Source organism: Maniola hyperantus, chromosome 2 (assembly GCF_902806685.2).
Source record: "Maniola hyperantus chromosome 2, iAphHyp1.2, whole genome shotgun sequence".
In the NCBI taxonomy this organism is placed as follows: domain Eukaryota; kingdom Metazoa; phylum Arthropoda; class Insecta; order Lepidoptera; family Nymphalidae; genus Maniola; species Maniola hyperantus.
The window spans coordinates 18165445-18192445 of NC_048537.1; the positions used below are offsets into that span (position 1 = coordinate 18165445).

The 27001-nt window shown below is 47.0% G+C and overlaps 1 protein-coding gene and 1 long non-coding RNA gene across 9 annotated transcripts in view; one reads left to right on the forward strand and one right to left on the reverse strand.

Annotated features, from left to right (window-relative positions):
- The window catches only part of LOC138404195 (zwei Ig domain protein zig-8-like), a 452145-nt gene extending 432373 nt beyond the window's left edge, over nt 1-19772 (forward strand). For 3 of the 8 annotated variants that reach the window (XM_069507610.1, XM_069507620.1, XM_069507614.1), the window contains 2 exons: nt 12702-12844; nt 15260-17486. In XM_069507610.1, coding sequence (XP_069363711.1) covers nt 12702-12844; nt 15260-15664 — 548 coding nt within the window. In that variant the 3' untranslated portion in view covers nt 15665-17486. Of the gene's footprint in view, nt 1-12701; nt 12845-15259; nt 17487-18673 lie in introns of those variants that run through there. The other 5 variants (XM_069507618.1, XM_069507623.1, XM_069507627.1 and 2 more) reach the window with 4 other exon arrangements.
- Nucleotides 1-27001, reverse strand: part of LOC138404294 (uncharacterized) — a 351188-nt gene that overhangs the window by 266129 nt on the left and 58058 nt on the right. The window lies entirely within an intron of this gene.

Sequence of the window (27001 nt, forward strand, 5' to 3'; positions counted from 1 at the left end):
TTAACTCAATCTTAATTAACGATTAGCGACTCTGAGTACGGCTGTAAGAAGTCCAGCTCAAATCGTGTTCGTGTCAGCCACGGAAACTGTCACCGCTATTCGTTAGCAGCAGTTAGAAGCATCGAAACGGAAATATGCAAATGCTATGTTTTAAAAGCTCCGTACAAAGTTTAATTATGTATCTTCGCGCTCCCTCCGCCATTGTTTACTGAGTGTTTTAATTTATCGACAATTACTGTTCGGGACTCGGCAGTAATGTATCCCATCGTCTTCTGTCCCAAGTACGCTTCGAACAACCAATATAATACCGAATTTATGTCTTAAAGGATAAAACAAAATTGAGTCGATCTTCCTACGACAGTAAATTGTTTCTTCTTCTTAATAAAAATATTTTCTTACAGTAATTATCTCAGCTTCCTTAACGACAGTATATCGATCTCGAAAATGATAATCATTGTATTTTATTAGTCTTTAGGTATCTTATATTAAATTTTCCAATAAAGAACCGTCTCAATAAGAAACAGCAATGATTTAAAAGTTAATTGAAAACACACTATAGTCTTGACATGGAAAAGCTTAGCCGTTTTTATAAAACACAAAAAAAACATTCGTTTCTACTTCTACTCAATTGGCGACATCCGTGTTCATCCGTGTGTGTGTGTGTGTGTGTGTGTGTGTGTGTGTGTGTGTGTGTGTGTGTGTGCGTGCGTGCGTGCGTGCGTGCGTGCGTGCGTGCGTGCGTGCGTGCGTGCGTGTGTGCGTGCGTGCGTGCGAGTGTGCGTGTGTGTGTGTATAGAATTAATGCTTATAATATATTATAGTCACAGCGGCAGCGCGAGCGGACCAACGGCTTGAGATAAAACCATTGAGTCCACTTACTCTATAGACAATATCTGTCGCCGGCTGTACTGACGTATTTAGTCAACGTTAGCCCGACTAGTTTTGAACCCATTCGGGGTCCTTTTTTAAGGGAGTAAGTTCGCGTACGCGTCGCGGTTGAGACTGCGAGCTGCGCGTGCCGCTGCCCGTAGAGCCCGTTGTATCACGTGAAATAATATTTTGTTGTATCACAAATACGTGAGTACCGCCGGTGACAGATATTGTATATAATGGAAATCCATCATTATAATATTATGAAGAAGTTAAAAAAACCGATCAAGTGCGAGTCGGACTCTCACTGTAATGGGGTTTCATACCACCGTACAAGATATAACACTTTTATGTGAAACACTGCAAGTTAATGACAGACAGCGCCATCTATTTGTGTGACTAGCTTATGCTAGCGGCTTCGTCCGCGTGGAATACACCAAATCCCTATTTCACCCCCTTGGGGGTTGAATTTTCAAAAATGATTTCTTAGCGAATGCCTACGCTATGGCGTAACTATAACTATCTGTACCTAGGCCTAATTTTAGCCCGATCCGTCCAGAAGTTTGAGCTGTGCGTTGATAGATCAGTCAGTCTGTCACCTTTCCCTTTTATATATTTTGATATAGATTAGTAAACTCAAATCCGATTCATGTAGAGTAGAGCGGCTCTGTACAGCCATGAGTAGCGACGCCGACGGTCGTAGGCCCAGATCCTAACTAACTGTCGCTAACTACTATAACGTAATGTACCGGAATGTTAACCTTTGGGTCACCAAGTAGCGGTAGATCACATACTGCGGCGTGAAGGTGGTCAGTGGTCGGTGGTCGGTGGTCGGTGGTCGGTGGTCGGACAAAACGACCAGAACATGTGCTCAAAGGATCGTTAGCTCTTTTGTCTCTCACACTGAATACACCTACTAAAGGTAAAGAAACAAAAACCGATGTCTTTGTGAGGCAAATTGCCTCAGTCACTGTCGTCGCCCGTCGCCCGTCGCCCGTCGCGTCGCCCGTCGCGTCGCCCGTCGCGTCGACCAACTTCTGATGGCATGATATAGATAATACCTTCGTGCTAGAAAATGAATACGGATCGCATTTTCGACTTTAGGTACAACTAGCTTATGCTCGCGACTTCATCCGCGTGGACTACAAAATTTCAAACCCCTATTTCACCCCCTTAGGAGTTGAATTTTCAAAAATCTTTCTTAGCGGATGCCTACGTCATAATAGCTATCTGCATGCCAAATTTCAGCCAGATCCATCCAGTAGTTTGAGCTGTGCATTGATAGATCAGTCAGTCAGTCAGTCAGTCACCTTTTCCTTTTATATATGTAGATTTTCTAATATTGACCTACTTGACACTGTATCCACTCGCCAGCAAGATAAAGTTCAAAACTACTAAGCACGGCTTTTCTCACACAGTGAGAAAGGTTTGGCCCAAAGTTCACCACGCTGACCAATTCCGGATTGGCAGACTTCACACGCCTTTGAGAACACTATGGAGAACTCTCAGGCACGCATGTTTCCTTACGATGTTTTCCTTCACCGCTAAAGCGAATGATAACTACCAATTTTAAATTTCACCACGGAAATAATATTTTTTTCAAATAAACATATTTTATACCTAGTATCGGGGGTAAAAATATACATTTAATTAAAATTGATCAACAGAGTTTGAGAATCTCCTCCTTTTTTGACGTCGTTTAAAAATAGCATAACATAGTATGAAACAAAATAGATCTTAATTATGTACTCCCTACAACTAAGTAATTAGCAATAACTTAAAACTGTCCCCATAAACAACGGCCAGCGGGAACGAGACGGAACATAAACAACGGCCAGCGGGAAAGAGACGGAACATAATTAAACTTTGTCCGGAGCTTTTAAAAGATTGCATTTGCATATTTCTCATTTCGATGCCTCAAGTTTCCGCTAACGAACGCCGATGCCCCCCCCCCCCCCCCCCCCCCCCCCCCGCCCCCGGTCGCGTCGCGGAATTAATGAACTACCCTCCGTTATCTTCACTTTTAAAGTTATGTGCAATCGACAACTCCGGTCTCCCGCTCACTGTTTGCTACCGTGTAACTGTAGGCCTCCATGATGTAACTGAGGCGGCCGCTGAGTGCGGGAGGAGGAAGACAAGACGACTTTACTGTTAGGCTGACACTTTAGACTGGGTGTAACCTGCGACTAACTCGCACGGCGCACCCGACAGCAAGTACCTCGATGTACTAACTCGCACGGCGCACCCGACAGCAAGTACCTCGATGTACTAACTCGCACGGCGCACCCGACAGCAAGTACCTCGATGTACTAACTCGCACGGCGCACCCGACAGCAAGTACCTCGATGTACTAACTCGCACGGCGCACCCGACAGCAAGTACCTCGATGTACTAACTCGCACGGCGCACCCGACAGCAAGTACCTCGATGTACTAACTGGCACGGCGCACCCGACAGCAAGTACCTCGATGTACTAACTCGCACGGCGCACCCGACAGCAAGTACCTCGATGTACTAACTCGCACGGCGCACCCGACAGCAAGTACCTCGATGTACTAACTGGCACGGCGCACCCGACAGCAAGTACCTCGATGTACTAACTCGCACGGCGCACCCGACAGCAAGTACCTCGATGTACTAACTCGCACGGCGCACCCGACAGCAAGTACCTCGATGTACTAAGATCAGGAATGTTCGTGTGTGCTCGTAAGAGTTTGCAAAAGTTAAATTCGTACAAAGTGCAGTTTGCCTTACGTTGCCCATCCGCAATCCGCAATCCGCAATCCGCAATCCGCAATCCGCAATCCGCAATCCGCAATCCGCTATCCGCAATCCGCAATCCGCAATGTGTAATAAAGACTCGAGAAACGCGCTTTTTTTGTAAGAATGGAAATGCGAATGATGTTAGCAGCGTCGAACATCGAATGCGCCGTCAAAATGCGTGTGCAGACTGCAGACGCATTTTGATGTCACGTCAGCCCTCACCACATCTTTCGATCCAGGGCTTTTTGGCAAATTTTTCCAATTTATGTGCATTTTAAGTAATTAACTATTACGTGCTTTTACAATGAAGTAAAATTTTGTGAGTAATCTGCATATCTGACAGTGTAATAAGAGCCATGCTCAATGGCGGGCCAGCGATGAGTTGAGATGATGCAGGAGTATCGTCAATGGGAGCCTATCAAATGCTATTTTTGGGAGAATATGTCGGCGCCGGCACAAAGTCCTGTGTAAACAGAGCTCTCTCGGTAGCATCGCACGTGTGTGTGTGTGTGTGTGGTTTGCAGCCATCTCACTGGCGCGCGGCCAACCCGCCAACACACTGCAATCGAAGGCAATAACAAACTCGCCCGAGAAGCGCTTACGCTATCTCAACAATAAGTGAAAATATTATATATTTTGGAAGACAAAGATATTAAACTTGTATTTTATCCGTGTGGTTTTGCACAATAATTTCAAAACTAGATGACGACTGCGACTTCGTCCGCGTGGATTTTGGTTTTTTTAAGTCCTGAAACTTTTTAATTTTCCGGGAAAGAAGCCTTCCTTCCCCGGGATGTACGCTAACTCTGTACCAAATTTCATCAAAATCGGTTAAACTGTTAGACCGTAAAAAGCTAGAAGATATACAGACAGACACACTTTCGTATTTATAGTATGGATTTCAATTGGTTTTTTTAATTTGTTATAATATTATGAAGTGTTTCATGATGAAGCCAAGGGCAGCTTATACTTAAAATGAGTTTGAAGTTTGAACCATAAATGACTGACTGATGAACTAACAATCCTACTAAACCCAATGCTTGACGCGATGTTCTTGATATAGAAACCTTAGTTCTGTAGTTTTTTAATATTCAGTTTATTAAAAGTCATTTTTTAAAAGAAGCCGCCGAGTTTCTTGCCTGTGTTTCTCGGTGGTACGCTCTTACGTATTTCAGCGAGAAGCCACAGTATCATTTAAGTAAAACTAAAGTATATTATATTCAATTCTCCCAATTGTATAAACTGAGTTGACTATGTGTACAGCAATCCTAATATTTAATATGTATGCGCTGCCACGATCCCAGCTAATTCGACACAAATACATTGAGAAATGATGTCATCTATGCTACGAGTGTAATAATATAATATAGCAATTAAGATGGTGATGCTGGATACACTGATGAGCTATTTGTGCGGGGAACGTTTAGAGACGCGCGAGCTTATAAAGTTACTTATCGCAGGACTCAAACCGTAGCACACTCGTAGCTGCAGCGAGGGTTGCTACGAATGTGCTACGAATTATGATTACCTAAGGGCGGTTTCAGACTAACGTATTTTTTGCGCGTATACGGTCGTTTCAGCATACGCGCTTACTCGCGCGCTACATACGCGTTTCAAAAAACCGGCCGCGCGTATACGGGCATATTTCGGCGTGTACGCTCGAACCAGTGGTGTTGCGGGGAGGTGTCTCTCGCGTTGACGCGCTTATACGAGCTTAGAAGCGCGTCAACGCTCGTACGAGTTGAGCGTGTGCCAAAAGGCGCGCCGATACGCGCCTACATGCGCTTCCAAAAACGAGCTTATACGCGCGTATAATACGCTAGTCAGAAACCGCCCTAAAGGTGGATCCACACAGCCGCAAAACAGCAGTTTTGTTTGCGGCAGTTGCAATGCGGCGGCCATTTTGCCGATGAGGCTGCTGGTAGCGGGTGGACAGTTCGTTCGCGAGTTTCTGCTGGTGTGGTTTGTTTTTCTAGCGACTTTCTTTAGTAAAGCCGCCAGCAGTGCCGCCAGTGGTTATAATTTATTATTTTGCTAATCAAATTAAAAATTGAAAAATAGAGATTTCTACGAGAGAATAATATTATATTTTTACTCTAATAAGATCCTATTTGTGTCACCCATGTTTCGCTTACACAATATCCTTCATATTGAGAAACCACTGGGGTACAGCAATAATATGTTATTGCTGTACCCCGCTGGCTTCTCCATATGACGACTGACGGTATACCGTCACTTGCTTAGAAATGATTCGTTGACGCCTTACAAATGACGATTTGAACCCCTTCATATGTGAAGACTGCACGATCTACAGTTTACACATGATATATAGTTAGTAAGTATTTAAGTATTGAGGCAAGGTCTACAGACATCGCCAGCTGGTCGACTTCCGAGACATCTGAAACCTGGTATTTCAGGATGGAGCCTGTAACCACTCCAATTATAGATGAATTTGTGTCTGGTGTCCACTGTGAAGCCTTCACACTACAATGAGCTTGACAAATCCCTGTACACAATACGCGCTACACCCTGTATACACGCCAGTACAAGAGACCGCTATTTGGTTAATCCTTCCGCAGCATCTCAGCTGTGGTGCCGTTGTTCCCATTCCCTAGCGCCTGCTACTAAATTATAATGCCTTCCATACAATAAGCTTTCATTTCCTAAGCTCTAAACTATGCTAACATTGGCTCCACTCACTTTTCCACGAAGGACAACATTACGAGGAACACGCGCACGATTCTGGAAAAATTATGGATTATGGCTGATGCCCGCGACTTTGTCCGCGTGGATTTAAAAATCCCATGGGAACTCTTTGATTTTCCGGGGCCAAAAGTAGCTTATGTTCCTCGTGATGCAAGTATCTATATCTGTACCTCGTCAAAATGAGTTGAGGTGTATGGGCCGTCATAGCTTAGCAGATACACTTTCGCATTTATAATATTAGTACCATAAACCATAATATTTCTCTTTGACCAAACTCAAACAATTCTCATTTAGATTATACTAGAAAATTGGCAAGATCTACAAAGAAGTAAAAATAAGTATTTATAGATTAGGTACCTACTACTATTAAATTTTCCACTTGCATTGAGAAATTCGAGCTCCTCTTGAATTCTATTCTAAGTCATCTTTTAGCTTTCTACAAACCCCTTTTCTGTATCGTGTTATTTAATCCCTAGCTTCATAATTAACGCATAAATTGGAATTTATAGGGTTTCCGAGCGAGCGAAGTTATTTGATCTTTAGAAATATAACGCTAAAATACCTACGCATGATGATGTGAAATAAATGCTCCGACTTCTGCTAAGTTGTGGGTCGCCCACCCGGTGAAGTTGTGGGTCGCCCACCCGGTGAAGTTGTGGGTCGCCCACCCGGTGAAGTTGTGGGTCGCCCACCCGGTGAAGTTGTGGGTCGCCCACCCGGTGAAGTTGTGGGTCGCCCACCCGGTGAAGTTGTGGGTCGCCCACCCGGTGAAGTTGTGGGTCGCCCACCCGGTGAAGTTGTGGGTCGCCCACCCGGTGAAGTTGTGGGTCGCCCACCCGGTGAAGTTGTGGGTCGCCCACCCGGTGAAGTTGTGGGTCGCCCACCCGGTGAAGTTGTGGGTCGCCCACCCGGTGAAGTTGTGGGTCGCCCACCCGGTGAAGTTGTGGGTCGCCCACCCGGTGAAGTTGTGGGTCGCCCACCCGGTGAAGTTGTGGGTCGCCCACCCGGTGCCCGCTATCCTGGCTACGTGCAACCTTCAAAGCCTTTGGGTCCTTCAAAACAAGAAGAGGTGAATGAATGAATGTAGTTTTACTGTACAATAGAAAAAAAACCGGCCAAGTGCGAGTCAAGCTCGCGCAATGAGGGTTCCGTACTAAAGTACGGTTTAAGTATAGTCCGCGACAGGTCGAGATGGCAATCGGGGTATGAGGCGGGGGGACGCCCCGCACCCCCGCACGTCACCCGCGCTCGCCCGCTCCGGGTTAGCGCGGGGGCTGTGTGGGTGTGCGATACGTAAAACTATACTCTTTGACATGACAGTTGGATATGTAGAGTACATAATATGGCGAGTCCTTTGTCAGAATGTACAATGCCTTTATAATTATGTAGAGTACCAGCTCTACATTTTTAGAATTCCATAGTTAACAAAGAACCATCATCATCATTGCCAACCAAGCCACAGTCTTGCGCCGCCGCCATCGTTTGATGTCGTCTGTCCACCAAGCGAGCGGGCGGCTTCCAACGGGGCCGCGGGGCCGCGGGGCCACGGGGCCGCGGGGCCACGGGCCAGCGGGGCCGCGGGGCCACGGGCCAGCGGGGCCACGGGCGCCGAGGACGACGTGGTATGACATAAAGCCGAAGGAGGAGCGCGACCGTGTCGGCCGCTCAGCGCTCTTAGCGCTCTTAGCGCCGCGCGTCGTCGCTTCGTTCCCGACCAACACATTTGACAACGCCTAAAGAACCAATATTTTCGCCTTCTTGCCTAAAATGTTCAATTTTTCACCTCTTTAATAATATGTACGTCGTCTTCCTCGTAGAATAGTGAAGAAATGATATTTTTTATACTAAAGGTTAATTAATTACGGCCAAAATGCAGCAATTTGAATTGATTGTTCACTCTCCAGAAACTCATAATGACCAATACCCCGGGAGGGTTTCCTCTCAGAGTGAGACTACCACTAGGTAGTGAGGCAGACTATACTATGGCAGACTTTTTCATGTCTTTGGAGAACTTTCAGGCTTGCAGGTTTCCTCGCGATCTTTTCCTTCACCCTTCAAGCAACTTTAAACGCACATAAATCCGAGATGCGTATCTGACCCCCGACCTCCCGAGTAGGAGGTGGACTTCTCAACCACCAGGCTGTCACCGCTTAGCACGTGGTAGCCAGGTAGCCTTTACAATTATTGTTACCTTCATTACAGAAAATGTAGGAATGTCATTCTTCCTACTTTCAACATATTATTGTTAAGCAAAAAATTTAAAATGAAGTAATTATGTTCAATCCATCTAATTTATTTTCACATTAGTTATAACGTAGTCAAATTATATCTTGTCGTTCATTAACATTCATTCATTCATAATTTTTTATCTCTAATTAATTAATTTTATTTAATTCTTAACATCTCAGAACAAACATTAAAATAAACAGTCAATCAACGTAACGTTCCCATTCAATGAACGGATCATGAGTAGCTCGTGCCTGTACAGTGTACAGTGTACAGTGTACAGTGTACAGTGTACAGTGTACAGGTGTAACTCGAACATTATTAGGGGCAATTTCACGGGCCGGTTGTCGAAGGGCCGGCCGGGGGCCGCGGGGCGAGGGGGTGCCACTAATAGCCCCCGGCTTCTAATTCAATAAGCGACGCGGGCTACAAACATTATGACGTCTATTCTAGGGCCCAATACTTGGATCCCGCCCACACCTGAATTGCAACTCAAAATAAAGGAGTAAGCTATAACAGGTTTTAATTCTAATTAGTTTAAAGAGATCTTTCACATTTATTCTTAGAAAGAAAGCATAGTTTAAGTGCACGACATAATTGTACTCGCTGGAAGCGTCGTGCTTTGTATTCGTACAATCCTAGAGACTACTGCGGTTTAAATTAAAATAAAACAAAGTGCAACAACGCGTAGCAATTTAAAAGATCGCTGTTCAAATGAGCCACAAAATGAGAGTATTAAAAGTATTAAAACTAGAATTTCGAATGAAAAATGTTTTCAATAGTTGAAGCGGATTTGAAATAAAGCAGACTGGGAGTTCAGGAAGGAAGGGAAACAAACAAAGAGCAAATACACAAGTTGGCAGTAACGAGATCATGTAAAGTGAAATCACGCTCGACGCCGAGCACACGCGCTCTGCAGCGCTTTGGCAGCGCGCCACACAGCGCTGTAAGCGCTTCAGAGATTCGGCCACAGAGCGACATGATGTTGCATGTAGAGGTTCAACGAAGCTTATTATTTTACTAGCTTATGCTCGCGACTTCGTCCGCGTGGACTACACAAATTTTCAAACCCCTAAGGGGGTAAAAAAAAAAAAAATATTCCGACGAATTGAGAACCTCCTCCTTTTTTTGAAGTCGGTTAATGAATAGTTCAGAAGACAGGAATAGTGTACTAGCAACCCGCCCCGAGGGCCGGAACACTTTCCCAGCGCCCCAGCGCTCTCTATACACACGTAGTTTGGTTCTCCAATCAAGCTCAATGAAATTTTATAGACACGTTCTTGAACTGATATCAGTTCTATCTGCCAAATTTCCATAAAAATATCCCAGATTCCTTGGATGACAACAGATCTGAGACAATCTGGAATATCTTCCAAATTCCTGAATAGCTTTACTGTTCTATGGACTGGAGAGATACCAAAACTGTAGAAGCAATCATTGTGAGTTGTGAGACTGTGTCCAGACCCCAGGAATTTCCTCTAATTGCCGTTTAATGTGTGCGTAAATCAGAGCCCGCTGGCCGGGCAGGCCAGAGAGTCACAACTCGACGTTTATTGCTTATCATTGTGCTTAGTATGAGATTTCATACCACACCAACGTTGATAGAATTCGAGCATCAAAACACTTGTCAAGATAAAACTGTTTCATTTCGTTTCCTTTACTAGTTCACAGTTAGGCGCGGTCATTAAGGACCACCCACGTATTTTATGACGACTCTCGTCATTAATTTCTATAGCTCATTATAATGCACCGAATGGAACAAAGAACCAAGCAGACCTGGCTTCGATTCACAGTAACGTTAACTTAACGCTCGGATGATTCAGTTGGTCCCCGCCCTGAACACAAAACCTGCCTCCGCTGTAGCCGACGACCTCATTGTTCGTCGTGTCGCCTGTCACTGTCACTGTCACTGTCACTGTCACTGTCACTGTCACTGCCAGTGTCACGGCGCTCGCCGACTTACACTAGCACTCGCACCATTAGGTCTAATGCAACTGCGTCCCGCGCAGACGTTCTAAATTACAATATTGATAGCGATTAGAGAACCGCTGCTTTTTCACCCGACTACGGCAAAGTCCTTATGATGCTAAGTCACAGCAGTACATTTTCACCCGACTACGGCAAAGTCCTTATGATGCTAAGTCACAGCAGTACATTTTCACCCGACTACGGCAAAGTCCTTATGATGCTAAGTCACAGCCGTACATTTTCACCCGACTACGGCAAAGTCCTTATGATGCTAAGTCACAGCCGTACATTTTCACCCGACTACGGCAAAGTCCTTATGATGCTAAGTCACAGCCGTACATTTTCACCCGACTACGGCAAAGTCCTTATGATGCTAAGTCACAGCAGTACATTTTCACCCGACTACGGCAAAGTCCTTATGATGCTAAGTCACAGCCGTACATTTTCACCCGACTACGGCAAAGTCCTTATGATGCTAAGTCACAGCAGTACATTTTCACCCGACTACGGCAAAGTCCTTATGATGCCAAGTCACAGCCGTACATTTTCACCCGACTACGGCAAAGTCCTTATGATGCTAAGTCACAGCAGTACATTTTCACCCGACTACGGCAAAGTCCTTATGATGCTAAGTCACAGCCGTACATTTTTCTCGTGACTTTCACTACGACCTGTGGATGAAAATCTGCGATTACTTTCTTGCACTGATTGTGATTTGTGAGTGACTACAGGTAGGAGATGAATTTAGGGCATTATCTCCTTCTACAATTACTTGCTGAATTTGTCCAATTTTGTTGGAATTAGATGTAGTATAGGCAGCTTGTAAACATTTCTGATTAGCTACAAAACCGTAACCCTACCTTCAGACAACGAATGCGATGAGCGCACCGGTGCATACAGAGGTATATGATCCCTCGCCTAATCAATACTTTAGATAAAAAAGTTAGAACCGAACTAACCAGATTTAATGTAAAACATAAGCTAAAATCCTATTATATTAACAAATTGTAACGATCCTCATTTTTGTATGAAATGTAATGTAATAAGTGCTTCTATGAACAATGTAAATTGTTTATAGAAGCACTATAACCTACCTATATGTACTATAAATATGTATGTACCTATTAATAGGTAGACGGAATGACACACTTTTTAAACCTTCGTGGTTTTTTGCTGTCAAATTGGATTTGTTAAACATTCTCCATGTTGGTAATTTGAAAAAAAATTGGTTTTTCTTGTTAGTGCAATAGAGAAAGTACCTACATAGTTTCGCGAGTAGAGTCGCGAGCCCTGCATGGTGTTGTTCATTAATAATAACAATAGGTGGTAGAAACAGCGCCGCGTCAGTTGATTCCCTGTTTTATGACGTCATAATATTTCCACGAGCACGTGGGGCGGGCGGGGCGGACAGGGCGGGCGGGGCGGACAGGGCGGGCGGGGCGGAAAGAATGGAGCGTCATTAAGAGCCACTTTGCACAGCAAATTGTTTAACATTACATTCGGTGTGTTAACGTGTTACACGAGGCTCAGGAGCGCGCTACAGTTAAATAATGTTACCTTCATAGAAAAAGAAATGTTACGAGAGAACTAACGAAAGCATGCAGCATACAAATTTAGATAGCTACAGAGATTTCTAAACCTGTCCACGGAACATTCCCCAAATTCATACTAGTGCCAGCTTTACCTATGGTGAAGAGTATGCAGCGCCACGGCCGCAGGGGCCGGGGGCCTTGGGGGCTTGGGGCGACGCCTCCAAGGGGCAGCGACACGGCCGCAGGGGCCGGGGGGCTTGGGGGCTTGGGTCGACGCCTCCAAGGGGCAGCGACACTTATCTACTCTTTCTAAACACAAAATGTTTTAATATGTAGATATAGATTTCTTTTAAGATCACTACCCATATTATTATAAATGCGTAAGCGTGTTTGTTTGTCTTTCAAGTACACCACAACAGAGCAGCGGATCGACGTCATTTTTGCATGGATATAGTTAAAGACCGGAGAGTGACACGGGCTACTTTTATCCTTTAGAAAACAAAGAGTTCCCACGAGATTTTTAAAAATCAAAATTTACCCGATAGAAATCGTTAGCATCTTCCTAGCTACGTTATAAAAGCGTTTGCTCGACCCCACAAAGGGTTTCTGTACGTTACGTGGTGGTGCTTGTTGCAGTGCCGTCGGCGCGCATCCTGGGCGGGCCCGACCTGCACGTGGACATCGGCTCCACCATCAACCTCACCTGCCTCATCCAGTTCAGCCCCGAGCCGCCCGCCTACATCTTCTGGTACCACGAGGACGAGGTGAGCGGACGCAAAGTATGCATTCCATTCCTGAACTACACTACTACTAGCTTCTTATGGCTCCACTGTCGCCATTCGGCAAATCATTCGAGTTCGGTACACAATATTTTGGCATTCGACAAATCAACTGGCTTGTGGCCATATAATATTATTATATTACGATACGGTGAACGTTTTGTGTTTTAGTTTGACGAATCACCCGGCCGGCAGACGTGACATTCTGTGACGGCAATCAGGCGTGCTGTTTTGATATATCCCGGAAAAACTAAGATCTCCCGAGGGATTTTTAAAATACCTGTATCTGCACCAATCATTCGGGTTAGCGCGAATGTGCGGAACGCTACGATTGCCGCCGGCTGCACAATTCGCGACATTTGCCGAAGCCCGATAGTGGAGCCGAACAATGACTGAACTGAAAACCGCGATGCGACACGATGCGAATTCGCAACGAGTACCTAAGCTCCACGCACGGTCGCCGGTCTCGAACCGCGCCGAGTCGTTCGACTGCCTCAATTAACTGTATTAGGTATATTAAGTGAGCTCGCAATTTTTACTAAAATTGCGCGATGTCGCGGTTTTGAGTTTGGTCTTAAAAATAAATTTGCGATATAAGGGCGGATTGGAATCCAAAGTGTAGTCTTTGATAGCAAAACACTCAACGATTTATATGTAATACATAATACTATTCGGATTTAGCCGCCCTTACTTAGCACGTGCACGACAACTAGAGTGAGCGGCGCCTGCGCAGACACAACCGTCTTATAGACCAACGACAAATCTAGCGCAACCTCGCACTCGTGTGGCGCTCTCTTATACAACACATGCCAGCGACAGTTCGCGTCGTTGTTCCGCTTGATCTGTCCGTGGTGTCGTGTGTCGTGTGTCGTGCGTCGTGCGTCGTGCGTCGTGCGTCGTGCGTCGTGCGTCGTGCGCCGCGCGCTACGCCAACTGCCAGCTCTGCGGGGTGACGCTAACTCAGGGCTCAATTGAGAATGAAAACATGAATGTGAAATGAGGTCAGCGGTCGGGGGTAACGGGGTAACGGGGTAACGGGGTAACGGGGTAACGGGGTAACATTCAGCGTCTAACACTGAGTTAGCGAACCCCGCCGCTGATAATAAGTACTCGGCCGAAACTAATGTACACCGACCTTTAGAAGGAGATAGCAGATTTGTAGAGCGGTGTCCCTGTAGTTGAGATGGACAAAACGTCATATAGGTATGAGTGACAGAGACAACGCTCTACAAAGGCCGATGTACATTACTTTCGGCCGCGTAGGTATTTGGAAATGTAGCAACTGTATAAAGTTATGGGATGACGAGAAGAACGTATTATTGATGAGTGTGTCCTCACCGCCGATCTGCCGATCTGCCGATCTGCCGATCTGCCGATCTGCCGATCTGCGGATCTGTGGCACTTGCGTCGCGTCCAACAACGAAGGGGTATTGGTTGTATCCATACAAATGAGTCTTTATTCTTTAGTAACTGAAATGTTGACGGTTCACGAATATTAAGTGAAACCATAGTACTTATCTATTTAGTTTGTATTTTAAAAGCAACAAAAATTGTAAATAATATTTGTCCCGGCTGTACTGACGTGTTTAGTCCACGTTAGCCCGACTAGTTTCGTACCCATCCGGGGTCCTTTTTCAAAGGAGTCAGTTCGCGCACGCGCCGCAGTTGTGACTGCGGGCCGCGCGTGCCGCTGCTCGTAGAGCCCGTTGTGAGGGTGGCTGCGGTGGGGGGGGGGGGGGGGGGGAGGAGACAGCCGCCGATCGTCTCCCGACAGTTCTTGCTGATCTTCATCGCTGGAACCGTCACCGTAATCCAAGCAAGCGGAGCTAATGGTGTCCTGTCCCACGACAGATGCCCTCGTCTTAGCGTCAAAAAGCGGTTTCCTCTAGCATCCATCCATTGTCGCGATTTAAATTCGGGTGGCGACTAATTTCGATCGCTTCTCGTATCTTTCGCGGTACTAGAAACTTTTCCCGGGACAATACGGAAACCGTCGAAACTGTTCGCTATGTGGATCGGCAGCTGTCTCCCCTCCCCCCCCCCCGTAGTATTAAGTCGTATCCTGATTCCTCACAGCATGCGAGCTGTAACTGTTGTATAATATAATAATGTTGTCACAGCTCGTAGTTCGTTGTGAGCCACGCGATACGGTCATATTATGGACTTTAAGGGCACGATCTCACTAGGACACCAGTGGAGATACCGTACAGGGTACACTGTTGTGCACTGTTGGTGTGAAGTGATTGTTCTCATCATGATGTCGTTTGGTAGCTCAAGCCACCACGGTGTCCTAGTGAGATAGTGGCCTCAAACAACCTAGTTCGATGGCGTCAAGTGTGCAACGCCAACGGTTGCAACCCGCACGGGTGCTCGGCCCCGAGGGCGGTGTATGAATGTGCGCGGGTGTGTCTGAAGCAGGTGATATCGTACGACTCGTCGCGCGGCGGCGTGTCGGTGGTGACGGAGAAGGGCGCGGCCACCACGTCCTACCTGCTGGTGCAGGACGCCGCGCCCGCCGACTCGGGCCGCTACTCCTGCGCGCCCTCCAACGCCGAGCTGGCCGCCGTGCGCGTGCACGTGCTCAACGGTAAGGCCACCACCTCACTCCACTACACTACACTAATGCGCGCGGGTGCGTCTGAAGCAGGTGATATCGTACGACTCGTCGCGCGGCGGCGTGTCGGTGGTGACGGAGAAGGGCGCGGCCACCACGTCCTACCTGCTGGTGCAGGACGCCGCGCCCGCCGACTCGGGCCGCTACTCCTGCGCGCCCTCCAACGCCGAGCTGGCCGCCGTGCGCGTGCACGTGCTCAACGGTAAGGCCACCACCTCACTCCACTACACTACACTAATGCGCGCGGGTGCGTCTGAAGCAGGTGATATCGTACGACTCGTCGCGCGGCGGCGTGTCGGTGGTGACGGAGAAGGGCGCGGCCACCACGTCCTACCTGCTGGTGCAGGACGCCGCGCCCGCCGACTCGGGCCGCTACTCCTGCGCGCCCTCCAACGCCGAGCTGGCCGCCGTGCGCGTGCACGTGCTCAACGGTAAGGCCACCACCTCACTCCACTACACTACACTAATGCGCGCGGGTGCGTCTGAAGCAGGTGATATCGTACGACTCGTCGCGCGGCGGCGTGTCGGTGGTGACGGAGAAGGGCGCGGCCACCACGTCCTACCTGCTGGTGCAGGACGCCGCGCCCGCCGACTCGGGCCGCTACTCCTGCGCGCCCTCCAACGCCGAGCTGGCAGCCGTGCGCGTGCACGTGCTCAACGGTAAGGCCACCACCTCACTCCACTACACTACACTAATGCGCGCGGGTGCGTCTGAAGCAGGTGATATCGTACGACTCGTCGCGCGGCGGCGTGTCGGTGGTGACGGAGAAGGGCGCGGCCACCACGTCCTACCTGCTGGTGCAGGACGCCGCGCCCGCCGACTCGGGCCGCTACTCCTGCGCGCCCTCCAACGCCGAGCTGGCCGCCGTGCGCGTGCACGTGCTCAACGGTAAGGCCACCACCTCACTCCACTACACTACACTAATGCGCGCGGGTGCGTCTGAAGCAGGTGATATCGTACGACTCGTCGCGCGGCGGCGTGTCGGTGGTGACGGAGAAGGGCGCGGCCACCACGTCCTACCTGCTGGTGCAGGACGCCGCGCCCGCCGACTCGGGCCGCTACTCCTGCGCGCCCTCCAACGCCGAGCTGGCCGCCGTGCGCGTGCACGTGCTCAACGGTAAGGCCACCACCTCACTCCACTACACTACACTAATGCGCGCGGGTGCGTCTGAAGCAGGTGATATCGTACGACTCGTCGCGCGGCGGCGTGTCGGTGGTGACGGAGAAGGGCGCGGCCACCACGTCCTACCTGCTGGTGCAGGACGCCGCGCCCGCCGACTCGGGCCGCTACTCCTGCGCGCCCTCCAACGCCGAGCTGGCCGCCGTGCGCGTGCACGTGCTCAACGGTAAGGCCACCACCTCACTCCACTACACTACACTAATGCGCGCGGGTGCGTCTGAAGCAGGTGATATCGTACGACTCGTCGCGCGGCGGCGTGTCGGTGGTGACGGAGAAGGGCGCGGCCACCACGTCCTACCTGCTGGTGCAGGACGCCGCGCCCGCCGACTCGGGCCGCTACTCCTGCGCGCCCTCCAACGCCGAGCTGGCCGCCGTGCGCGTGCACGTGCTCAACGGTAAGGCCACCACCTCACTCCACTACACTACACTAATGCGCGCGGGTGCGTCTGAAGCAGGTGATATCGTACGACTCGTCGCGCGGCGGCGTGTCGGTGGTGACGGAGAAGGGCGCGGCCACCACGTCCTACCTGCTGGTGCAGGACGCCGCGCCCGCCGACTCGGGCCGCTACTCCTGCGCGCCCTCCAACGCCGAGCTGGCCGCCGTGCGCGTGCACGTGCTCAACGGTAAGGCCACCACCTCACTCCACTACACTACACTAATGCGCGCGGGTGCGTCTGAAGCAGGTGATATCGTACGACTCGTCGCGCGGCGGCGTGTCGGTGGTGACGGAGAAGGGCGCGGCCACCACGTCCTACCTGCTGGTGCAGGACGCCGCGCCCGCCGACTCGGGCCGCTACTCCTGCGCGCCCTCCAACGCCGAGCTGGCCGCCGTGCGCGTGCACGTGCTCAACGGTAAGGCCACCACCTCACAAAAGGTGATAGAACAAGATCCCAGTGCCCCAGATGTTACCTATTGTCTGAGAAACAAAATGTGCGGTTAGTGTGTACTTTTACGGTACGCACATTTGCTGGCTCGAGTCGACGGCCAATTTAACGGTATCCGCTGCTAAAGATACGTAAAAACATTACTCACTTTTCATAAAATTTGAAAGCTGATTTTTATGAACGTTTTACAGAATATTGTTAATAATCAATAGTACCTATGCTGCCAGACACTTCCCGTAGGCCAAACACCAAACGCTTTAAAGCTTACAAAAAATATATATACTTAATAAAAGTCGTAAATTATATTATGATACTCAGGGAATTATCAATACTTTTGTAAGCAGCCGACGAATTATTAACAATTGTCTATAAAACATACATAAAAAGTAGCTCTCAAACTTAATGAAAAGTATGTAATGTTTTTACGTGCCTTAGCTGATACTTATAAACTGACCATCGGCCCAGCCTAGCAGATATGCGTAAGTACGTTAAAACTACACTCTAACACGACTCTATCCCACAAATTTGATTACTTAGAAAATATAAGTGAAGTCTGGTGGCCCTGGGATCTTGCACCATGATATAGTATTGTCTGTGGAGCATTGCGCTTGACGCTGCACCTGTAGCATCTCTATGACTGATGACATATTAGATTTAGAAGCATTAGAAGCGTGTCGGCGCGATACAGACGAGCGGCATTCACGTGCAACTGCACGCGCTTGTGACGTCATCTCGCTCACGTGATGCGTTTTGACTGACGTGTCCTACAGTACAGGTACGACGAGTCTAGAATCAATGGACTTCGCTGTCGTTGAACCAGTAAAATGTTAAATGCAAATCGTCAGAACATAGGTATCTATAAGATTTCAACGAAATTAAGAAAAAAGTTAATAGTCCACAATTTTTACAGAAGCTCCTGTATAATTTTTTTTTAAAAACTGTATTGCAATCATTATTACAATCTCAATCGCTGTTCTGTGCTGAATTTATGGTATCTTTGCTGTATTGTTGCTTTGCTGTTTTAACAAATCGGTCAATCGATCAGCCAATCGGAAGTGATTGTGAACTGTCAAACTAGTACGGTTAAGTCGATTTCAAAAAAAGGGCCCCTGTTTATAGTGTTTGACTCGTGTTTGTGGTGTTGGCAGGCGAGCGGCCGGCGGCGATGCAGACGGGCTCGGCGGGGCTGTCGGACAGCTGGCGCTGCGTGCTGGCGCTGCTGGCGGCCGCGGCGCTGCACGCGCGCCTGCGCGCCGTGCTGCTCGCCAGCTGATGCGGCGCGCCAGGGCGCCGAGCGCCAGCTGCCACCATCTCCTACAACATTTTATCCCAAGAAAACTTAGTTTTCGATTAATTAAGTACCAATTAATTCATTCGTGAGTGATACTCTCATGTTTTTGAAATACAAATACCGGCAAAACATTCGTACGAATTCAGATGTGGGTTGGCAGAAACTTGGTTTATTTTTTACATTAAAATAATAATAACTGGGTTTAGAATAAATGCTCGCTAGACATTTTTGTGATAGTTGAAGATATAAATTCTAATTATGATATTGTATCCTATTTTTTATTTGGAATGAAACTTAGGTCTTACTTTTGAAAAATGTTGTTAACATTCTAATAAACACTATTCACTGGAACATCCTTATTAAGTTTCCTATGGTAGAGACATCATTCAATATTTTGTAATTATAAGTGATATAACACAGAACACGTACATGTTTTGCCGCTATTTATATTGCAGTACCTAACAAATAAGATTTTTATGAGCGAGCGTCGTACGAGTATGTTGTCTGTCAGTAAACAACGTGCGTCGTACGCCTGTGGCCTGCTCTCTAACGTCGCGTCGTCGCCGCCCGTCTGCGCTACCCGGCTTTTGCATTGATATTTGTTATGAAAGAAATATGTAATTTATTCTTCATCACATCCTAGTAGGCAGCATTAAACTAGATTTCAGTAGGTAGATTTGTTTTGCTCCCGACGAGTGACGTATATAATATGGTAACGTAGTTAAGACCTAAGTTTAGACTAGTTCGAATAGGCAGATGGCGCTTGTTCTTATCTGTTACCATTAAGTTGTTCAGCTCACTACCTCCTCTCAATTTATATTTATGTGTGTTTAGTAAAATGAGTGTGTGTGTACGAAACAACGGGCGGTGAGCGCGGGCCGCGGGCAGGGCCGGGACGCGGGCAGAGCCGGGCCGCGGGCAGAGCCGGGCCGCGGGCAGAGCCGGGCCGCGGGCAGAGCCGGGCCGCGGGCAGAGCCGGGCCGCGGGCAGAGCCGGGCCGCGGGCAGAGCCGGGACGCGGGCAGAGCCGGGCCGCGGGCAGAGCCGGGCCGCGGGCAGAGCCGGGCCGCGGGCAGAGCCGGGCCGCGGGCAGAGCCGGGCCGCGGGCAGGGCCGGGCCGCGGGCAGGGCCGGGCCGCGGGCAGAGCCGGGCCGCGGGCAGAGCCGGGCCGCGGGCAGAGCCGGGCCGCGGGCAGAGCCGGGCCGCGGGCAGAGCCGGGCCGCGGGCAGAGCCGGGCCGCGGGCAGAGCCGGGCCGCGGGCAGAGCCGGGCCGCGGGCAGAGCCGGGCCGCGGGCAGAGCCGGGCCGCGGGCAGAGCCGGGCCGCGGGCAGAGCCGGGCCGCGGGCAGAGCCGGGCCGCGGGCAGGGCCGGGCCGCGGGCAGGGCCGGGCCGCGGGCAGGGCCGGGCCGCGGGCAGGGCCGGGCCGCGGGCAGAGCCGGGCCGCGGGCAGAGCCGGGCCGCGGGCAGAGCCGGGCCGCGGGCAGGGCCGGGCCGCGGGCAGGGCCGGGCCGCGGGCAGAGCCGGGCCGCGGGCAGGGCCGGGCGTGGTCGACTCACGTTGATATAAACGTCACTCGCTCCCTTACACTGTAAATACAATGTTGTAATAAGAGACGAGTGTGTATCCATACCGATCGTAGGAAACGTACCGACAGACTAACTGACGCATCAGATACGTTCTTGTATGAATTGAAGCGTCTTTAAATACAATGAAAATGTATAGGTAGTTGTTGAGAGTAATGGCTGACTCAGTACAACAAACTACTGTGGAATCCCTACTTACATGGATTTAGCTCTTCTCGGACTTCTGGCGCCGACTCTAGGTACATTTATCTTACACCTTGCACGGGCCGGGCTGAACGACACAACGTCAACACATTTGAACCCAGCAGGGTGATTCACCACTTACACCTTGCACGGGCCGGGCTGAACGACACAACGTCAACACATTTGAACCCAGCAGGGTGATTCACCACTTACACCTTGCACGGGCCGGGCTGAACGACACAACGTCAACACATTTGAACCCAGCAGGGTGATTCACCACTTACACCTTGCACGGGCCGGGCTGAACGACACAACGTCAACACATTTGAACCCAGCAGGGTGATTCACCACTTACACCTTGCACGGGCCGGGCTGAACGACACAACGTCAACACATTTGAACCCAGCAGGGTGATTCACCACTTACACCTTGCACGGGCCGGGCTGAACGGTCAACACATTTGAACCCAGCAGGGTGATTCACCACTTACACCTTGCACGGGCCGGGCTGAACGACACAACGTCAACACATTTGAACCCAGCAGGGTGATTCACCACTTACACCTTGCACGGGCCGGGCTGAACGACACAACGTCAACACATTTGAACCCAGCAGGGTGATTCACCACTTACACCTTGCACGGGCCGGGCTGAACGACACAACGTCAACACATTTGAACCCAGCAGGGTGATTCACCACTTACACCTTGCACGGGCCGGGCTGAACGACACAACGTCAACACATTTGAACCCAGCAGGGTGATTCACCACTTACACCTTGCACGGGCCGGGCTGAACGACACAACGTCAACACATTTGAACCCAGCAGGGTGATTCACCACTTACACCTTGCACGGGCCGGGCTGAACGACACAACGTCAACACATTTGAACCCAGCAGGGTGATTCACCACTTACACCTTGCACGGGCCGGGCTGAACGGTCAACACATTTGAACCCAGCAGGGTGATTCACCACTTACACCTTGCACGGGCCGGGCTGAACGACACAACGTCAACACATTTGAACCCAGCAGGGTGATTCACCACTTACACCTTGCACGGGCCGGGCTGAACGACACAACGTCAACACATTTGAACCCAGCAGGGTGATTCACCACTTACACCTTGCACGGGCCGGGCTGAACGACACAACGTCAACACATTTGAACCCAGCAGGGTGATTCACCACTTACACCTTGCACGGGCCGGGCTGAACGACACAACGTCAACACATTTGAACCCAGCAGGGTGATTCACCACTTACACCTTGCACGGGCCGGGCTGAACGACACAACGTCAACACATTTGAACCCAGCAGGGTGATTCACCAACTCAGTGTTCAACACTGAATGATAGCTATCAAGTTGCATTGTTACATTACGTACAAGTTACGTTGGTTGGTTCTACATTGCTGCTGCACTGAGTGATATTAAAATATTTTTTCGTAGGAAACTTTCAATGGATTAAAAATGAATGTCAAATGAGCTCGGTGGCTATTGTTCAGTATTTAACACTGAAAAGTTTCTGATCTAAGATCCCGGGGCCGCAAAACGTTAGTTATTTTCTGAGAAACAAAATGTGTGTTATAGAGTAGGTAGTGTTAGTGCATAGTGCATACTATTGACGTTTGTATATTTTGTTAACTTAGCTTGTGCCGACGGCCAATTAAGATATCAGCTACGCAATCACATTACTTACTTCTCTTAAACTCTGAGTGCTATTTTTTTGTGTATTGTCTGGGTGGTATCATAATATGAAAATTACAACTCAGACCATAAGTAACATTAAATTATTGTTTTTTGCGAGTGTGGCAGAAATCACGGGCGACGGAAAGTGTCTGGCATTAATTATTAACAATATTCTGTAAGGCATACCTACATAAAATCAGTGTTTAGACTAAGAAAAGAGAGTACTGGGTTCACGTAGGCGTACAAGCTAGCAGATATGCGTACGTCAATAGTACGTACAAGCTAGCAGATATGCGTACGTCAATAGTACGTCTACGCACTAACAACTCACTACGCATTTTGTTGTCAGAAAATAGATAACGTCTGACGCTGCTGGGATTTTGGTCTATTATTGTAAATTGATTACCCTAAGTGTGGCATCTTTGCGATACTTGGAGCATAGTGTCAGTCGAACATTTTGTATATTGTAAGAGATTTGATAAATCGAGAATAATTAATTGTATAAAATAGTTAAATAAGTGATATTTAGATTAAGGAAATAAATAATTACTCAAAGACCCAATTTATATTAAGTTAATCAATGACGTATGTATGTATTGTATATTGCCTTTTTATTACCAAAATTTCCTTAATTTGAAGATACGTATCCACGACCTACCAATTGTTTATTATTAAATGAATGTTGAGACGAACTGAGTTACCTCAACTAACTGTTCACACGCTTTGGCGGTAACTTCGATATTATATTGTATTTAGTTAGTCGGACGACCTCCGTGGTAGGTTCCCTGAACTTATTCGTAACTAGGTGATGCCCGCGACCTCGTCCGCGTGAATTTCTATTTTCAAAATTCCTGTGGAAACTCTTTTATTTTCCGGGATAAAAAGTAGCCCATATGTCCTTCCCTCCCCGGGATGCAAGCTATCTCTGCACCAAATTTTGTCAAAATCGGTTAAACGGATGGGCCGTGAAAAGCTAGCAGACAGACAGACAGACGGACAGACAGACAGACAGACAGACATACACACTTTCGCATTTATAATAATATGAGTATGGATGTTCCATTACAACAATACGAGTAGGTGACTACCGAGTCGTTCAAAGTTATCTATAAACATAAACATAAACATAAACATAAACATAAACATAAAATATTTGTAACTTGAATTACCATAAAATGATAATAACGTCGTTCCTACTTGGAATTATTTGTAATTATTGTACAAAAGTCCGCGGAACTAGGATTATTTTTTATGACTCAAGTAATTATTTTAGCTTAGCTCTGATGCATTACGGTTGACGTCATAATATGTATAATACCTACATAAGAACGTACATTTTTTATTTATATATCTATTTATTTCTGACTTAAAAATAATTTTAATTGATGTCAAAAATGTACTTGTACTTTACCCACCTAATTTTTTTAATATATAAGCGTTGCGAGATGTAAAGTAATTATAAATACATACCTTCATATTATATACAATATAATATTATGTAATAAAATATATAGAGAAAAAGTTAAATTATTATTGAAAAATTCTAAATACCGACCTATAGGAAAAGTGTCGTAAGCAGTTTCCTCATAAACAGTTTTGTAAAAGAATTTCGTAATCCTTCAAGGATTCACTTTGACGTGCTCTTACATTCAAAGATCATTACTTAACTACTTCCAAAGTATTTTTTATCTTTAAGAAAAGATTACGCACTCAGAATCACGAGTGTCGCAACTTATGTTCAGTGATTTATTTCTGACGAAGACAAAATTGTAAACAGTATTTAGAAACATTTGTTTGTATGGAGTGTGTATTAAAACAAATGATTAAAACCTTGTTATTTGTTCGTGAGAATTTGTTAGTTCACTGTGAACATGTATGACTTTATTTTTAGGGTTCCGTACCTCAAAAGGAAAAACGGAACCCTTATAGGATCACATTGTTGTCTGTCTGTCTTTCTGTCTGTCTGTCTGTCCGTCTGTCTATCAAGAAACCTACAGGGTACTGCCCGTTGACCTAGAATCATGAAATTTGGCATGTAGGTAGATCTTATAGCTGACATTTGGGAAAAAATCTGAAAACCGTGAATTTAGGGTTAAATCACACAAAATCAAAATTGTGGTCATGAACTAATAATTAGTATTTTCAACTTACGAAGTGAGTGACTATATCAAGTAGGGTATCATATGAAAGGTCTTCACCTGTACATTCTAAAACAGATTTTTATTTATTTTTATGCATCATAGTTTTTGAATTAATCGTGCAAAATGTCGAAAAAATACGACTGTAGTACGGAACCCTCATTGCGCGAGCCTGACTCGCACTTGGCCGGTTTTTATTATTTGTATACTGTAACAATTCCTTAACCTACGGAACACGGATAGATACAGATAGTATGAGGAGCGCCCGCACCCCGCACAGCTGTCTACATTCAAGGTTATGCCTGTTTCATAATGAAACAACATTTATTTTAATTATAAATAATATTTAATAATGATATCGTTAGAAGGGCTCTTAGAATGAATCGATTCCATTTTATTCTCTACCTACTAGCTTTATGCTCGCGACTCCGTCCGCGTGGACTACATGAATTTCAAACCCCCCATTTAACACACGTGAGGGTGGAATTTCAAAAAATCCTTTTTTAGTGGATACTTACTCTTTACAAAGAACACACCATCCAAATTTCATGTCTCTAGGACCACAAGCTTAGGCTGTGCGTCGATATATAGGTCAGTCAGTCAGTCAGGACTTTGAATTTTATTTATACAGATTGAATAATAATTTATCTAATGGTTATTTTTTTATGACGATGCACCTGTGGCCTATAGGTACGCATCGGAAAGGAGAATCGATTCGTGCACATTACAACACTTAACAATAATAATTGAGGAGCTGTCGAACAAACCGGTGTCATCGCACGATATAAAACTTTATAGAAGTAAACTGAATAAAAGCTTTTGCGGAAATTAGTTCAGATTTGTATGTAGTGGGCCAAACACGTCCGGATTTAAGATAAGAAAGTATTTTGATGACAAGTGTAATTACACTGTTATATCGCTAACTCCACAATCGCTAAAATAGGAATCGATGCGACTAGGTATGCACTATGTAGGTAGTAAATTCTTTTTTTGCGTAATAAATAGATAATGAGTAATTGCGGTTTAGAAGTCAGAGAATCGGAGACGTTCAGGTTTCAGGCATAGCTTTGGATGATATGATTGTGCCGACTACCGACTACCGACTACCGACTACAGACTATCGGCGAGCTCGTTGAGATCGAGGCGACATGTTGTGTAGCATAATGTTGTAAATAATTATTATTATGATAATAATAGACAAGTTTTACAATAAATTGGTTTAAGTAGAGAAGAAACACTTAAATTATTGTATAAATACGGAGACTATGTATTGTGTAAAACATGAAACTTTATGTATACATGAATCGAATAAGTTTGTTTTCAAATTAAATATTTAATATTTAAAATTGTAATTTTTATTCCTACACCCCCTACACCTATCTACTAATGCGACCTCTGGCGTGCACGTTGCCAGATAAGTACAGTCAGCATATCCATATTGTGTATACCATATTAACTAATGATTAAACTTGCGTGAATTTCGGTGTAAACGCTTCCGCGCTACAATGGCGTCCCGCCCGCCCAGTCCGCCCCGCCCGCCCCGGTGCCGGTGTAAGAGTTACAAAACTCGCGATCAAGTTTCCGCCCTAATCATTAGGTGTGGAGGAAATCGTCGTAATAACAAATACACGACGTTCGTTTAGTTTCGCGCAGTGTTCACGAACTTGTCCGAGCAGGCGCGGCGGTAAGCGGTGACAACTTCTTGTTACTTGTTTAGTATTCTAACGCTTTTAATTTGCCTAATAACTAATTAAGTTTTTAAAACATTCTCCCATCTTAAAATGAAGAAATAATGACGCGTCCAAAACTGTCTTAACCTTTGTTACAAACTCTCGGTGATTAAAAACAATATATCTCTTCGTCAAATCAAACAGATAAAGTTGAAAACTAAAACCTGACTACAATCGGCAATAAACGCTGAAATATTATAGTACAAGAGTTGCAGCTTTTGCTTTTTTTATATAGACAACAAAGAGTTATCTATATAAAAAAAAGCAAAAGCTGACTGACTGACTAGATACTACTGACGCACAGCTCAAACTACTGGACGGATTAGGCTAAAGTTTGGCATGCAGATAGGTATTATGACGTAGACTGAGAAAGGATTTTTAAGGGGATAAAATAGGGGTTTGTGTAGTCCACGCGGACGAAGTCGCGAGCATAAGCCAGTTTTGTATTAAATACTTATGTATGTAACAATCCACGTCTCACCTTCATGCTTGCTCATAGTGTCAGCTGCGCTACACTTTACTGCCAATTTAGAGCATTTGATGTGAGGCGGTAAGTAACGAAAACCGCCCGCTACCTTCCTACTGACAGACCAGACCTTGCGACCAGTCGAGGACAACACTGACCCTCTCGAGATGTGGTGCTGGAGGCGAACGCTAAGGGTCTCATGAACCAAATTTCGTACCAACATCTCTACCTACTCCAATAAGGCGTTAGTACAGAGTTGTATACTAAAAGTTGTTTGGACGAGGACCGGACGCGGCGTGAGAATGACTCCAGTGAGCGTCCGTAGTGCAGCTCACAGGCGAGCCGCCAGGTGGACGGTGGAGGGCACCCGAGGGCGAGGGTCCCAGGAGTTACAAGGA